The 14131-nt window shown below is 44.5% G+C and overlaps 1 protein-coding gene across 2 annotated transcripts in view; it reads left to right on the top strand.

Annotated features, from left to right (window-relative positions):
• Rab7a (RAB7A, member RAS oncogene family) overlaps nt 1-14131 on the top strand; it is a 41341-nt gene that overhangs the window by 22815 nt on the left and 4395 nt on the right. For both annotated transcript variants that reach the window (XM_034511837.2, XM_076940078.1), the window contains 4 exons: nt 2678-2738; nt 5127-5253; nt 12068-12286; nt 13077-13205. In XM_034511837.2, the coding sequence (XP_034367728.1) occupies nt 2686-2738; nt 5127-5253; nt 12068-12286; nt 13077-13205 (528 nt within the window). In that variant the 5' untranslated portion in view covers nt 2678-2685. The remainder of the gene's footprint in view (nt 1-2677; nt 2739-5126; nt 5254-12067; nt 12287-13076; nt 13206-14131) is intronic.

Raw genomic sequence — 14131 nt, 5'->3', positions numbered from 1 at the left:
GTATGGCCTTCTTTCAGCTTCTGGGTAGACTTCTTTCACTATAGTTCTTTCAAAATTGCATCTTTCTAAATGTAGATCTGCAGCTCTCTTGAGGGCAGCAGGCATATTTCTGAGGGAGAACATTTGTTGACAGTGGGGACCATTACTGGTGGTAAATATTTAGAGTAGCAATGGGCATGCCTTCTCCACACTGATTGACTTCTTAGGCTCTTTCTTAATTTCCTCCTGGGCAATGATCAGTGCCACTGTCCTTCCTTGCCCAACCCTTCTGCAAGCATGAGGAGGGAGCCTGACTGAATGTTCTTTTATTTTTAAAAAAACATTTGTGTGTTTTATGTCTATGAATTCTCTGTCTTCATGTACATTTGCATGCCAGAAGGAGACATTGGATCTCATTATAGACAGTTGTAAGCCACTGTGTGGGTGCTGGAACTGAACTCAGGACCTCTGGAAGAGCAGCCCATGCTCCTAACTGTTAATCCACCTATCCAGCCCCAATTAACTGGGTTTTCTTAACCCTTGAGTTATTATTCAAAGTAGGTATTCTCCATTCCCACCCTAAAAGGACCAGTTGGCGTTCGTCCCGAAGTTGTCCTACACATCATGCTTTCCAGACTATGTGATAGAAATTCTTTTTTTCAATATGATGTATGTATTATATACATGAGTGTGCTGTCTGCAAGTATGCCTACATGCCAGAAGAGGACATCATATTACAGATGGTTGTGAGCCACCGTGTGGTTGCTGGAAATTGAACTCAGGACTTCTGGAAGAGCAGTCAGTGCTGTGAACTGCTGAGCCATCTCTCCAGTCTCCAAACTCCATTTTTTGTTGTTGTTGTTGTTTTTAAAGGAAAGAGTTGCACATACATCAGACACACACAGAAAGACCCTCTGTGAAGCAGAGGTGGGACTCGGAAAGCCAAAGAATTCCAGAAATAAGTTCTTAACCTGAAAACAAAAGCATTTGGTCTAAGGGCTCACACACAGGTGGTTTGTTGAGCTCAGGGGCTTGCTGAGAGTATCTCCCTCTTGCATTTGATTTCTCCCCCCATGGGCTATTAGTCTTTCATCTTAAGCTCCTCAGAATTAAAAGTCCAAAGTTATATTTTCTCTTTCCCCTGTTTGTTCACAAACTGATCTTAGAAACAGTCTAATTTTTATCAAAACCATAGCAAGTTTTCACTTAGACATCTTTTTACATAGTGTATGCTAGGTGTTTTGCTGGGAGCCAATAAAGGCTGGTGTCACCTGTGGCTCCTGAGCTGCATTGGTAAAAGCAAAATATACCCTGATGTAGGATGTTGAAGCCTACCGTGGGCCCCTTGAGGGCACAGTAACTTGTACTGTACGTGTCCTTTATGGAGGAGCCTGAGCAGCCGGAAGGGAACTTTCCCTTGAGAGAATAAATATTCTCTGCTAAGAGGGACTCTTGTCGGAATGCCCACTGTTGATGCCTGCTGCCCTGCCTCCTGCTTGTTCATGTAAAAGCTGTGCGTCTGAAAGATCTCTCCGTCCCCAAATCCTCCTTCAGCTCCTGCTGCCTCTCGAGGAAGGGTGTCCCACAGACAGAATTCAGAGACACATACTTCTTTCTCTTCCCCCTCTCCTTTTCTCTTTCATTTCCTCTCTCCCTCTCCTTTTGGTGCTGAGGATCCGACCTAGGGCCTTGCATGGGCTAGACGTGCCCTCTGATCACAGAGCTGACCACAGAGCGGTCCTTAGCCCCATTCACAACCTTCTCCTTTCCACATGTATCATAATAACCAAAGTATATGCTCAAAACACCATCTGCTGTTGTGTGAATTCAATGACTTTGGGGCAACAACCCTGTGTAGTTTCCAGAGTTGGAAGCTGGAGAAAGTGACTCAAAGGTGTCTCACTTCACTGCAGCAGAGTAGGCATGTTAGGTGCTCTGTGGGCGCTGCCAGTGGGCGGAGACACACTGGGAAGGAAACATATTTGATCAGTATGCAAGAGCAAAGCCCGAGTATGGTACTTCCTTTCTGATACTCAAAAAGGCTACGAAGAAATCAAGCTGTGGCCAAGCCATATGGTGCATGCATTTAATCCTAGCAGTCAGCAGGCAGAGGCAGTAGGAGGTCTCTGAGTTCTAGATATATATATATCTAGATGTATGTATGTGTATGTGTGTGTGTGTGTGTATATATATATATATATATATATATATATATATATATATATAAAATGAGACCTTGTCTAACCCCTCCCCCCATAGAAAGGAAAAGAAATTTTTACCAAACATATCCACTGATATGGTGTAATCCATCTCAAATAGTGATACCAGCCAGGCAGTGGTGGTGCATACCTTTAATCTTAGGATTAAAGTACTTGGGAGGCAGAGGCAGGCAGATCTCTTAAGGTTGAGGACAGCCAGGGCGACATGGAGAAACCCTGTCTTGAAAAACAAAACAACAAAAGAAGTGATACTAGACCTTTGCTGAGTCCACACAGTCTCTGGAGAGATGAGGGGAAATAAGGCTCCATATGTAATGTATGGTTTAGAAAACTCTAGGATTGACGCGTGGCTGAAGGAAACAGTTTCTGAGGGTTCAGCTTCCTCACACAACCCATACCTGCCCTGGCAGGTGTTTTTCTTACCACTGTCACTGAGCTTAGTGTTTCTTCAGCTCACCTGTGCTTTCTTGTTCCTACAGCTTCAAGGATGACCTCTAGGAAGAAAGTGTTGCTGAAGGTCATCATCCTGGGGGACTCTGGGTAAGTGTCTCTCATGAGCTAGGCTTGGCGCTTCATCTTCACTGATCTCAAGACAGCTCCACATTCTACTCTGGGCCTGCCCTCTATCCTTTACTATTGGGATTTAATAGAAATTTGAATATTCCTTTGATGTGTATTTTTGCTCCTTTTTTTTTTTTTTAATTTTAGTATGTGTGTGTGTGAGTGTGTGTATGTGTGAATGCCTTGTGTCGTTGTGTTTCCATGAAATATAACCCAGGGCAGGTTAGGCATGGAGTCTACTACTGCTTTATCACTATGTCTTTCAACATGTTTGGGCTTAAATTTCTTTTGAGGGGAGAGGGGGCTCCAGTAAATGTTAGTCATTTCTTTCCTTTCCTTAACAGCCATGGATTTTCTGTCTGTTTTGGCCAACTTGAATTGCTTAAACAAGTATTTTCTTGTTTCTGAAATTGTATTCCAGTGGGGTAGAGTATAGGAGCAGTGTCTCCTGCTCAGTTCTGTCAGAAATGACACACTGTCCTTAGATGTGTGTTGCCCAGACTTGTCTGGAAAGGAGTCTCAAGGCCTTTGAGGATTACAGATGTCACTGCTACTTCTCTGTAAACTCCAGTTGTGCTGCAGTACTGGAGACAGAACCCATGGCTTCACATCTTAGGCCAGAGCAGCCATTGAGCTACACCCTTGAGAAGCATTGCCGCCTTAGGCTGTGTATTTCCAAGTCATCTGAATATGAATTGGATTCTTTGTGGAAAGCCTTGGACAAGCTTTATCTCTCTCTTTAGGTTGCATTACCTTTACCCTATCCTTACCTTACTGAACACTTACTTGGTGAATTTTCTTGATGAAAAAATTCCTTGGGAGGAACATTGTTTGAAGTTTTATAAATTGCATTGAATTTTTTATTATGCCTGCATATGCATGAGGCTGTGAAGGTCAGAAGACAGTGCACAAGAACTGTCTTTCCTTCTGCTGTGGAGCCCTGAGGGTTGAATCTAGGTTATTGGGCTTTTAGCCGTCATACAGGCCCTGTTTTGTGTTTCGTTTGGGCTTATTTTAAGACAAAAAATAATGTGGCACAATGCCCTTGAACTCACTGTGCAGTCCAGTCCAGCCTCAGTCTCTCAAGTGCTGGGTTCCAGGCATGTGCTGCTGCCCCTGTCTTGGAACATTCTTTTCTGGCTGTGTACTGAAGAAAGCCTGCTGAGGTGAGTGGTTTCCTCCTGGTGTTACATGATGACACTTAGTGATGCATAAATGCCTGAGATTATAGTGCTGATGGGAGTGACAGAGTGATCTTTTCAAAGTTCCTTTTAGGAGTTGTATGAAAGAGTTGTACTAGTGTCTACCACCTGAGCTGCCTATACTGAAGCTTATAAATGGGGTCCTGTGTGTATGATGGATGTCTTCACTGTGCGCTTTCTCAGTTTGTGCTTTTGTTTTGTACTGCTGTGTTGGAATTGAGGGAACTTTGCCACAGAGCTAATCTCCCCTTCCCCCTGTATTTTTTTTAAATTACATGTATTTATTTTGTGTGCGCATATGTGTGTGTGTGTGTGTGTGTGTGTCTATGTGTGTATTTATTTTGTGTTTGTTTATGTCTGTGGACTCTTGCAAATGCTTGGTGCATGTGTGGATGTCAGTATAATTTGCAGGAATCCTTACCACCCCCACCCCCATCCCCATTGCTCACCTCAGTGGATCCTGGGGATTGAACTCCTATCACTAGGCTTGGCAGTGCCTTTACCCACTATCTTAGTTACTTTTCTGCTGCTGTGATAAGACACAATGTCGAAGGCAACATACAGAAGAGCTTATTATCGGCTTACATACAGTTTGGGGGGGGGGGAGGGTCTGACCAGCATGGCAGCATGGCACTGGAAAAGTTTCTAAGAGCTTATGTCTTGATTCACAACCACTAGGCAGAGAGAAAGTAGAGAGAATAGAGCATGGAAGCAAGTACACAAACACTGTAAATGGAGAAGAATCTTTTGAAACCTTAAAGCCCACCCCCAGTGACACCCTCTCAGCAAGAGCTTATGAGCCTGGGGGGGAGGGGGTTTCTTACTCAGACTGCCACACCTGCCAAGCTATCTCCTGCCTGCCCCTTCCTCTGCACTATTCCAGGAAAGTACACACCTAGTAAGTGGTGCTAGGGTGATTGTTGGTGCTACCCTGAGAGGGAGAAGTCTCTCAGTCATGACAGGCACATTCCTTTAATCAAATGCTTTGTTTTGTTTTTAAACTGTTGCAGTACTGGGAATTAAATCCAGGCCTTGTGTGTGCCAGGCAAACACTATACCAACTAAACTCTCTTCCTAGCCCAGATAGATTGCTTTGAAAACTGTAAACACAAATTGCTGTCAGTCCCTTATTTGACTTAGACATGTGAGTTTTGTCCGATTGCAGTGTTGGGAAGACGTCTCTCATGAACCAGTATGTGAACAAGAAGTTCAGTAACCAGTACAAAGCCACGATAGGGGCCGACTTTCTCACCAAGGAGGTGATGGTGGATGACAGACTTGTTACCATGCAGGTAAGCCACTGCTCAGCCAGGAGCCAGACTGCTTGCTTACTGAATAAAGTGTGCATGTTTGCCCGTGTGCACGTGTCCTAGGGATTGAACACAGGTCATGCAGCTTATATGTCAAGCGCTTTACCTGCTGAACTCTCTGTAGGCCCAGCTTATTGTATCTAAACTGTGTCACATCTCTCTGCTTTTCAAACTTAGCATTATATTTGTGGATATGGATAATTGGCTACAGTTAGGGCTGTTGGGTAAAATTGAAGGCAACCAGTAAACCATGGTTGGGAGCGTGGTGGAGATGGAGCCTCATACAGACTGAGTGCGCATGCTCCGCTTCCGCCACTAAGCTACACCCCCATCCTCACGTTGACATTTACATTACAAGACAACTAGGAATTTTTGTAAAATTTAGTTTAACTAGATTTATTCTCCTCCTCCCCCCCTTTTCTAAACTTAGCAACTTACAAGTCCCTTCTGTGTTCTAAAATGTCTTCATTAGTCTGTCTTTCTTTGGGAGGCATTGGTGTCGGTATCCACGACCTGTATCCATGACTTCCTCATAAAGATGCACTGGGATGCTGGGGTTAAAGTCATGAGGTGTCCTGTTGCTTATCTTACTGGTTCTGTCCAGTGCTTCAGCTCAGAAATCTTTCTGCAGATAGTAAGGTAGTAGTTAATTATTTAATTGTTGGCCATCCTAAATTGATGGCTCAGTGATTAAAAGCACTGGCTGCTCTTTACAGAGGACCAGGTTAGTTCTCAGCACTCTTGTCTATAACTTCACTTCTAAGGGATCTGATGCCCTCTTCTGTTCTCTAGGCAATTTGGTGCACAAGTTCAGGCAAACACATAGAGTTCTGTTAAGCTGATCTAGTGTTTCCATGTGTCTGTTCACCTCGTGCCCCATGTGTATTAGTATACACTGTTGTTGAGGCATTTTATATAGTGTATACACAGGCTTGTGCACAAACACTTCTTGAAAAAGAATCCCAATATTGTTTGCCTTGTCTTCTGGTCCATGATCTCACTGAGGTAGTTGGTACAGCAACAACAAACTAAAGAGACAGGAGCATTTCTTTGAGTTTTACATTAAAACTGAGGTCAGTCACCACATATTTTAAATTGTTTATGGTGTGTGTGTGTGCGTGTGTGTGCGTACACACACACACACACCATCTTAACCAGCTTCCACCTTGTTTTGAGACAGGGTCTCTGTTCTTGTTTTTCTACTACATATATAAAGCATAGCTAAAACAACAAAAACAAATGTGGGGCTGGAGACATGGCTCCATGGATGAAGAAAGCCCTCACTATGCAAAATGTGAGGATCCATGCGCAAATCCCCAGATCCCATGTAAAACTAGATACACAAGGGGATCATCTATTCGGCCAGCACTGCAGTAGGGAGATAGATAGGCGACAGGTGACAGACGGGTGGGCGGTCACTGGAAGGTGAGAACTCTGAATGGGCTCCTGTTTAGGGTGGAGGTCATGTGAGTCAGCCTTTCCCAGCCCCCCTACACATATGCACAGAGATCTCAAGATATTCAGAATACCCAAGTGAAAGTTAAGGACACCGGATTTGAGAAAAGGAAATGTCTGGGAAGAAAAAAGAGAGGGGGGGGGTGGGGAAAGTAAAATTGTTATAGGCTCAGAGGCTCCTGCCATGGGATGGGATGATTTTTAAGTTTTAGCTTTGAAAGGACTGGAGATGTAAGGTACTGCCCATGTGTGGTGTCAGACCTGAGAAACACTCCCTACTCCCCATTCCTACCCGGCAGACACACTACACACCGCCTGTCCAGTCCCCACAAAGATTGTAAAAGTAGGACGGGGGACAGGCCAAAGATGTGGCAATACTTTTGGGACTCAGGGGTTTGAGATTGCCCCGTTGTCCACCTGTCCACATGTGTGGTGATTACTTTGGTGTGCTTTTGGGGATGGAGAACTTGGAATTGAACCTACTATGTTCTCTTAAGTGCTAGTAGACAAATGCTCTGCTGTTGGGCTTTGTCCCCAGACCTTTTAAAACTAGTATCTTGTATCTGATGCCAGGCATTGACCTTGGACTTACAAATCTCTTGTGTCAGCCTCCCCGGGGGCTGACATTAAAGGTTTGTGTACCCAGATTCAACTTCTTGTGTGTAGAATTTAACAGAAATACATGACATTCATGATAAAAACTAAGATTACTCTGTGGGACACTTAAAATTGGAGTGAGAGGATATGCTCTTGGCCATTTGAAGAAACCATGTCACAAGTTACCTTCACAGTGACTGCTGGCTTTTAAAACAGAAATAAAAACCAAAATGGAAAAAGCTGTTATAAAAAATGAGGATGTGAACATTTTAGAACTTAAAAAAATAATACATCAAAGTAAGTGAAAGGCACTGTTAAACTCTAACATGGGTAAGCTGCAGGAGTTGGCAAGGGTCAGAAAGAACCTGAGCCTGGCTAGGTGTCTTGTCACATGCCATTAATTCCAATATTTGGGAGGCAGAGGCAGAGACAAGTGGACCTCTGTTAGTTCTGTGGACCTCTGAGGCTAGCCTGGTCCACATAGGAAATATCCAGAGCTGCATAGTAAGACAATGTCGTGGAAAAACAACAAAACAAACAAAGAAATTAAACAAAAGAAACCCAAGACTGCAGGAAAACAAACAATAGCCCCAAGAGCCCCCAGAAAGAACATGTGACTTGGAGGAAGGGTGGCCAGGCTGGTGTTCTTCACAGCAGTCGAGGGAACAGGCGCTGATAAAATGCAGGAGCTGCATAGACCTGCACCATCTGTGCACCCGGCACAGGGTTGAGTACTGAGATCCAGCCACACTCACTGCTGCAGTGTATCCCCACAGACAGCGCCAAGTGAGCCACACTGGAGACCCATGAGACAGAAGGACCTAGGAGAGAGTGGGATGAGGTAGCAGTTTCTGAATGATGGGGTGGTCTGGGGTGAGCCTCACATACTTTTCAAGAGTTTTAGCAGCTTGTAGTAAAAGTAAATAAGAAAAGGAAGATACCACACAAAGAACCCAGTGGTGACCTCCTTGGTCTTTGAGAGTGCTTTTTATACTTACAAAGGAGCCAGGTCCAATTTCACAGCTAGTATAGGGTCATCCACAGCAGTTGATTTATTTTTACAGGTGGAGATTCACTCTATGTAGACCAGGCAGGCTACTCTCAAACTCTTCCAGTTCTTTTACCTATGTTTTCCAAAGTGCTGGTAATGCAGGCATGAACTATCAGCCCCAGTCAACACATTAGAACTCCTCCATTCTTTTCAGGGTGGGCAGTGTTAGGGCCCGAGCCTAGAGTCCCTACAAGATAGGTGTTGTACCACAGACCTCTGACTGCAGCTCTGTACAGTGGTTTTAATTTAAAAGAAGAGAGAAAGACCCTTACATCTGCAGAGAATAAATGGGCAATATAGATTTAAGGAGAAAAGAATTAAAACTTTGGAAATTTCAGTTAACAGTAGATTGGACATAGTAGAGAGGAATAAATTAAAAATGAACATGAATAACAGAGATACCCACCTTCAAAAGACTAAAGAGAAACCAGTGCCAGCGTGGCCATGGGAGCCAAGGAAGCAGCAGCCGTGTGCTTGCCAGCTATCCATAGCGGCAGAGCACCAGGGCAGTGTTCAAAAGGTGTAGTTAGCAGGCTCTTTTAGAGTTAGAACTCTGATAATAAAAAGCACAGGGGTTTTTTTTTCCCCCTCTTGGCCTCCACAAGCACCCACCACAAAGATAAATAAGAATAAAGTAAGCCTAAGTGCAAAGGGCTAGAGGAGGCAGCTGAGATAAAATGCTTGCTATGATGTATGAGGCCCTGGGTCCCACCTCCATGACTAAAACTGAATGTGGTGGTGCATGCCTGTAATCCCAGCAGTATTTGGGGGCTGTAGGCAGGAGGATCCGAATTGTTTTAAGGCTACCTTCAGCTACAGAATGAGTTCGAGGTCAGTATGGGCTACATTAGATCTCATCTTAAAAGGGTGAAAGTAAGGGCTGCAGAGATGACTCAGGTTAAGAGCACTGGCTAGTCTTTTCCTTCCAGAGGACATTGATTTGAATTCCAGCGTGCACAGTGGGACTTAAAACCATCTGTAACTACAGTCCCAGGGAATCCAACACCCTTTACTGGCCTCCTGGCCTCCTTGGACACCAGGCATGCAAGTTGTGCACAGACAGACATGCAGGCAAAAACACTCATAGAATAAAACAACAATTAAAAACAAATTTTATAAATAAAATTGATTTGTTCTTTTTTGGGGGTGGGGTGTGGGGTGTAGGGGTTGGTTTTTTGAAACAGGGTTTCTCTGTGTAGCCCTTGCTGTCCTGGAACTCACTCTGTAGACCAAACTGGCCTCAAACTCAGAAATCCACCTGCCTCTGCCTCCCAAATGCTGGGATTAAAGGTGTGCGCCACCACTGCCCTGCTAAAATTGATTTGTTATGTCTATAGAATGTAAGGACATCCCCCTGTATAAAACTTTAAATGTATTTTGTAGTTACTTATAATACCTAATCCTATGGTAGTAGCTTTTAGACTGTCTAGGAATAATGATACAGAGGGAAATCCATAAGTGCTTACTAAAGTCATAGCCTGCTGTCAGTTGAGTCCTCAGGTGTGGCTCTTACATTGGGTCCTACCATAAGGAAACCAGGACTGGAGTTACACATTGTAAGGTCCAGTGGAATAGTGACGTCTGTTTTACCATTCATGTTTCTGATACTGTTGAAGAAAAAGCTACAAGTCAGAGTGCAATACTGGGTACAGCCAAGTAGGTGTGCACGAATACTCCAGACTTGTTAAGCCATGGTATCATTGAAGCAATGGTATTAGCATAGATACACAGAAGGCCCATGGGATAGGACACAGGCAACAGGGTCCTTGCTAGGAACTCTTAAGGGACACAGGCCGTACTTGGCTGGACCAAGACCTTGAAGTGCAGTAGCCAAAACCTTCAGGATCTGAGGTGGAAAATGTGCACATGGAAAGTAGAGGAGTAAAAACAAGTCATAAGAGGTGAAGATTGAACGAGAGCACATTAATCTAACCCTGAGTGACATCACTCTCAATACAGTAGTCCCTGAGCAGGAGCTTGTGCTCACAGGAAGCTGGTGGTTAAGTGGGCAGAGTACAGACAAACCTTAATATCCTGGAAGCCAGAGTTCAGGGAATTTGAGTCGTGTAGAGGTGGAGGTAGGCGGGCAGGCATTGTGCTCTTCTGTAGTGCAGTCTACAGCATAGAGGTTTCTTGTGTTTCCACTCCTCGATCCTGCATCCATAACAGCATGATCACGGCAATCACAACCTGTGGCCTAAGAGGGGAATTGAGGAGGGAATGGCTGGGGGTCGATGGAGACCTCAGGTGGCAAGTGAGCATGGCAAGAACAAACTCTCAGTAGACAGCCTTCAGCAAGATAGCTCCTTTAACTGGGATAGGGTGGAGGTGGAATCCTATTCCTGCTGATCTCAGGATGAGATTTTTGGGCATGTCTTGACCCCATTCTTGTTCCGGACCAGCTCTTTCTAGTCCCAGTTTCTGCTACAGTCTATGGTTTACACCTCATTTTAACCTTTGGCACAAGGAGAGAAGTGTAAGAGTAATCATTGTAACCCTACATGTGAGGATGAATGGCCATGGAGGAAAGTATGAGGAGGCAATGGGATGCTGGTAGTTTTGGATATGAGAAAAAGTGAGTTGGAAGATTTACAGCACAGCACTATTGGTGTAAGACATTTTCTTCAGGTACCATTTACTTTTGGAGAGTTCAGAAAAGTGTCATGGAGGTAATGTTTTATGTGCTTGTATATGCCACATTCTGCCTGGGGCACACAGGCCGCAGAAAGCCTCTAATCTGGAATTTAAGATTATGAGCTGCTATGGGGATGCTGGGAATCAGACTTGCTTAGTTAGAAGAGCAGCAGTGGACTTAACTGCTGAGCCATCTCTCTGGCCATAGGTTTACTCTGAAAGAAAGAGAGAGAGAGAGAGAAAGAGAGACAGAGACAGAGAGACAGAGAGAGATACAGTGGCAATATTAAGACTTATCACATTAGTTCCATCTGTAGCATCTGCCCAAATTATATCAGTAGTGGGTAACTAAATATATGAATATAGGGCTAGAGAGATGGCTCTTTCAGAGGCCCTGAGTTCAATTCCCAGCAACCACATGGTGGCTCACAACCATCTGTAATGTGATCTGATGCTCTCTTCTGGTGTGTCTGAAGGGAGTGGCAGAGTTCTCATATATATGAAATAATTCTTTAAAAAAATATGGATATAATTTTGGTAATAAAGAAGAAAATAGTTCATTTGGGAGTCTGTATAGATGAGCAGTAGGGCCTGTTCAGAGTTTACAGTGCCCTGGATTCTGTTCCCACCATCAACTTCCAGAAAACCCTAGAAAATTTAAAAGGACCATTAGACATAGGGCTGTATTTTTTTTTTTTTTTTTTTTGTAAGTATGAAGGGAAGATAATTTTCAAAACTTGCTGGGAATATGATATAATTTTCTTGAGTTTTTTTCCTTCATTTTTATGTCTGTTCTGTCTTTGTATTTCCTATACCATCTGTCCCTAAGTCGAACATGGTGCTGTAGGATAGTGTCTGTGCTTAGCCACTGGACGACCTACTGCTAACTTCAACTCTAGGTATTTTTGTCAATTTTGGTTTTAAGTTATAAACAAGAACCACTTTTTGATTAAAGAAATGACGTTGTTAAAAAATCTATAGATACATGAACTTTAGCACATGTACACACATACACAGTGCTCAGCGTCTCCTAAAGACCAAATATTTTGTGTCTTGCAGATCTGGGACACAGCTGGTCAAGAACGGTTCCAGTCTCTTGGTGTGGCCTTCTATAGAGGTGCAGATTGCTGTGTTCTGGTGTTTGATGTGACTGCCCCCAACACATTCAAAACCCTTGACAGCTGGAGAGACGAGTTTCTCATCCAGGCTAGCCCCCGGGATCCCGAGAACTTCCCTTTTGTTGTGCTGGGAAACAAGATTGACCTGGAAAACAGACAAGTAAGTTGCAACTGCAGTTACTATCACTGGCCATGCTCCCCTGGGCCCTGGAGTTCAGAGGGTCTTCTACTGGGCTCAGAATAACATGGGAAAGTGCAGGTGGGAGTGCTTATCACCTAGTCCCCCAGCTGACCCAGCCAGCTTTGGCATGGGGCAGGCTTTGCTCTCAGAGCCTCGTTTCCCCTTCTGTACCTTAAAGGAAGGAATTGCTTTTCTCGTTTTTGGGGGTCAGAGGAAGGAAGGAATTGCTTTTCTAGTTTTTGGGGGTCAGAGGAAGGAAGGAATTGCTTTTCTCGTTTTATGGGGGTCGGAGGAGTGCTGTGGACGTGAGTCACGGCGCTCTGCCGTAACTGTACACAGCACTTTCGTTGGAACATAGCTTTGTTAAATATAGCTCAGCTTATTTTGGACATCTCTTTCCTTTCCAGATTTTGTCTGTTGCTTCTTGGCTGGGGCAGGAAAGATCTAAGGGGGTGAACACTGCAAAGACTATGCCACCTGCCACCTCTGGTGGCCCTAGATGAGTGAGGGAAAACGGGATTCATATCAGAGATGAGCTGTGGACCCCAGGAGGATCAGTCTCCTTTGGCTAAGGGCTACGTGATCTGGCTATGGACAGAGAGAGCTTGAGTTTGGATCCCTCATATGAGCAGCAGAGTGAGCTGACCTGCAGGTCTATAGGCCACATTCTTCCTCCTTCGCAGATGTGTTCTCACCTATGTACTTGTCCTGGGGAGGACTGAGTCATTGTCTGCTGTTTGTGTCATTAGTGTCCTTCTCCCTCCTTTAGGTGGCCACAAAGAGGGCACAGGCTTGGTGCTACAGCAAAAACAACATTCCTTACTTCGAGACTAGTGCCAAGGAGGCCATTAATGTGGAGCAGGCCTTCCAGACAATTGCTCGGAATGCCCTTAAACAGGTGGGTCTCCAGGGCCCTCAAGCTTCTTGGTGCCCTCTGGTGAGGTCTCATGTTCTTTCCTAGATGCCTTTTCCCTAGCTGCATCTGGGAAAAACTAAGGTGCTTCTCTGAATGGCTAGGTCATGAGAGATTCCGCCTCAGCTCCTGTGAGACACACAGCTTTATTAGTCATCTGAAAGACATGGGGCAGAGCTGGGGTATGGCTTGGTGGTAGTGCACATACCTAAAATACAGAGCATTTCAAGGCTGCCTGTTCCACGAATAGTGAGGTCCAGACAGAGCAAAATCGAACAGAACAGGGACCTCCTTGTGAAGGAGATGAGCTCTCTTGTGCTTGGGTTGATTTGTTTTCCTGTGCATTTTAGCCCACTTAAAGGTCTCTCACCAAATCCCCGTTTCTGTTTAATGAGATAAACTTGAGTCACATCCCTGCTGCTGTTCAGTCATTCATGTCTGAGCTTCTGCCCCTCATGCAGAACCAACACCAGCTTTAGAGGGCGATTGTGATTACCCAACAACTCTCAGTCCTAGGAACTTGCTTTTCCTAAGAGTAGTTATATACATACACACACAAGTAAGGGATACAAGAAAACAGCATCAAGGAACCCAGAGCACTGTGAGCTAAGGCAGGATAGAGGCCTATAATTTCAACTATTGGGGAAGCCAAGGTAGGATTGCAAGTTCGAGAACACCTAAGGCAACATAGTAGGGTTGGAAGTGTAGCTCAGTGTGGAGTGTTTGCCCAGCATATTGCAAGGTCCTGGGTTTGTTACAGTTTTGGGGAGAGTTTAATTAAAAATAAAGTGTGGCCTTGGAGCTCTAACCAGCAAGCTATGGGTTCAGCTTCGGACGCTCAGTTGCCATTTAAAGCACTGTCCCTTTGAGCTTCTCCTTCTAGGCTCGCTACTGTGAATGGCCAGCATATT

The sequence above is a fragment of the Arvicanthis niloticus genome, chromosome 9 (assembly GCF_011762505.2).
Source record: "Arvicanthis niloticus isolate mArvNil1 chromosome 9, mArvNil1.pat.X, whole genome shotgun sequence".
NCBI lineage: Eukaryota > Metazoa > Chordata > Mammalia > Rodentia > Muridae > Arvicanthis > Arvicanthis niloticus.
The sequence above is the reverse complement of the archived record's forward strand: the minus strand, read 5'-3'. Positions and strand labels throughout refer to the sequence as shown.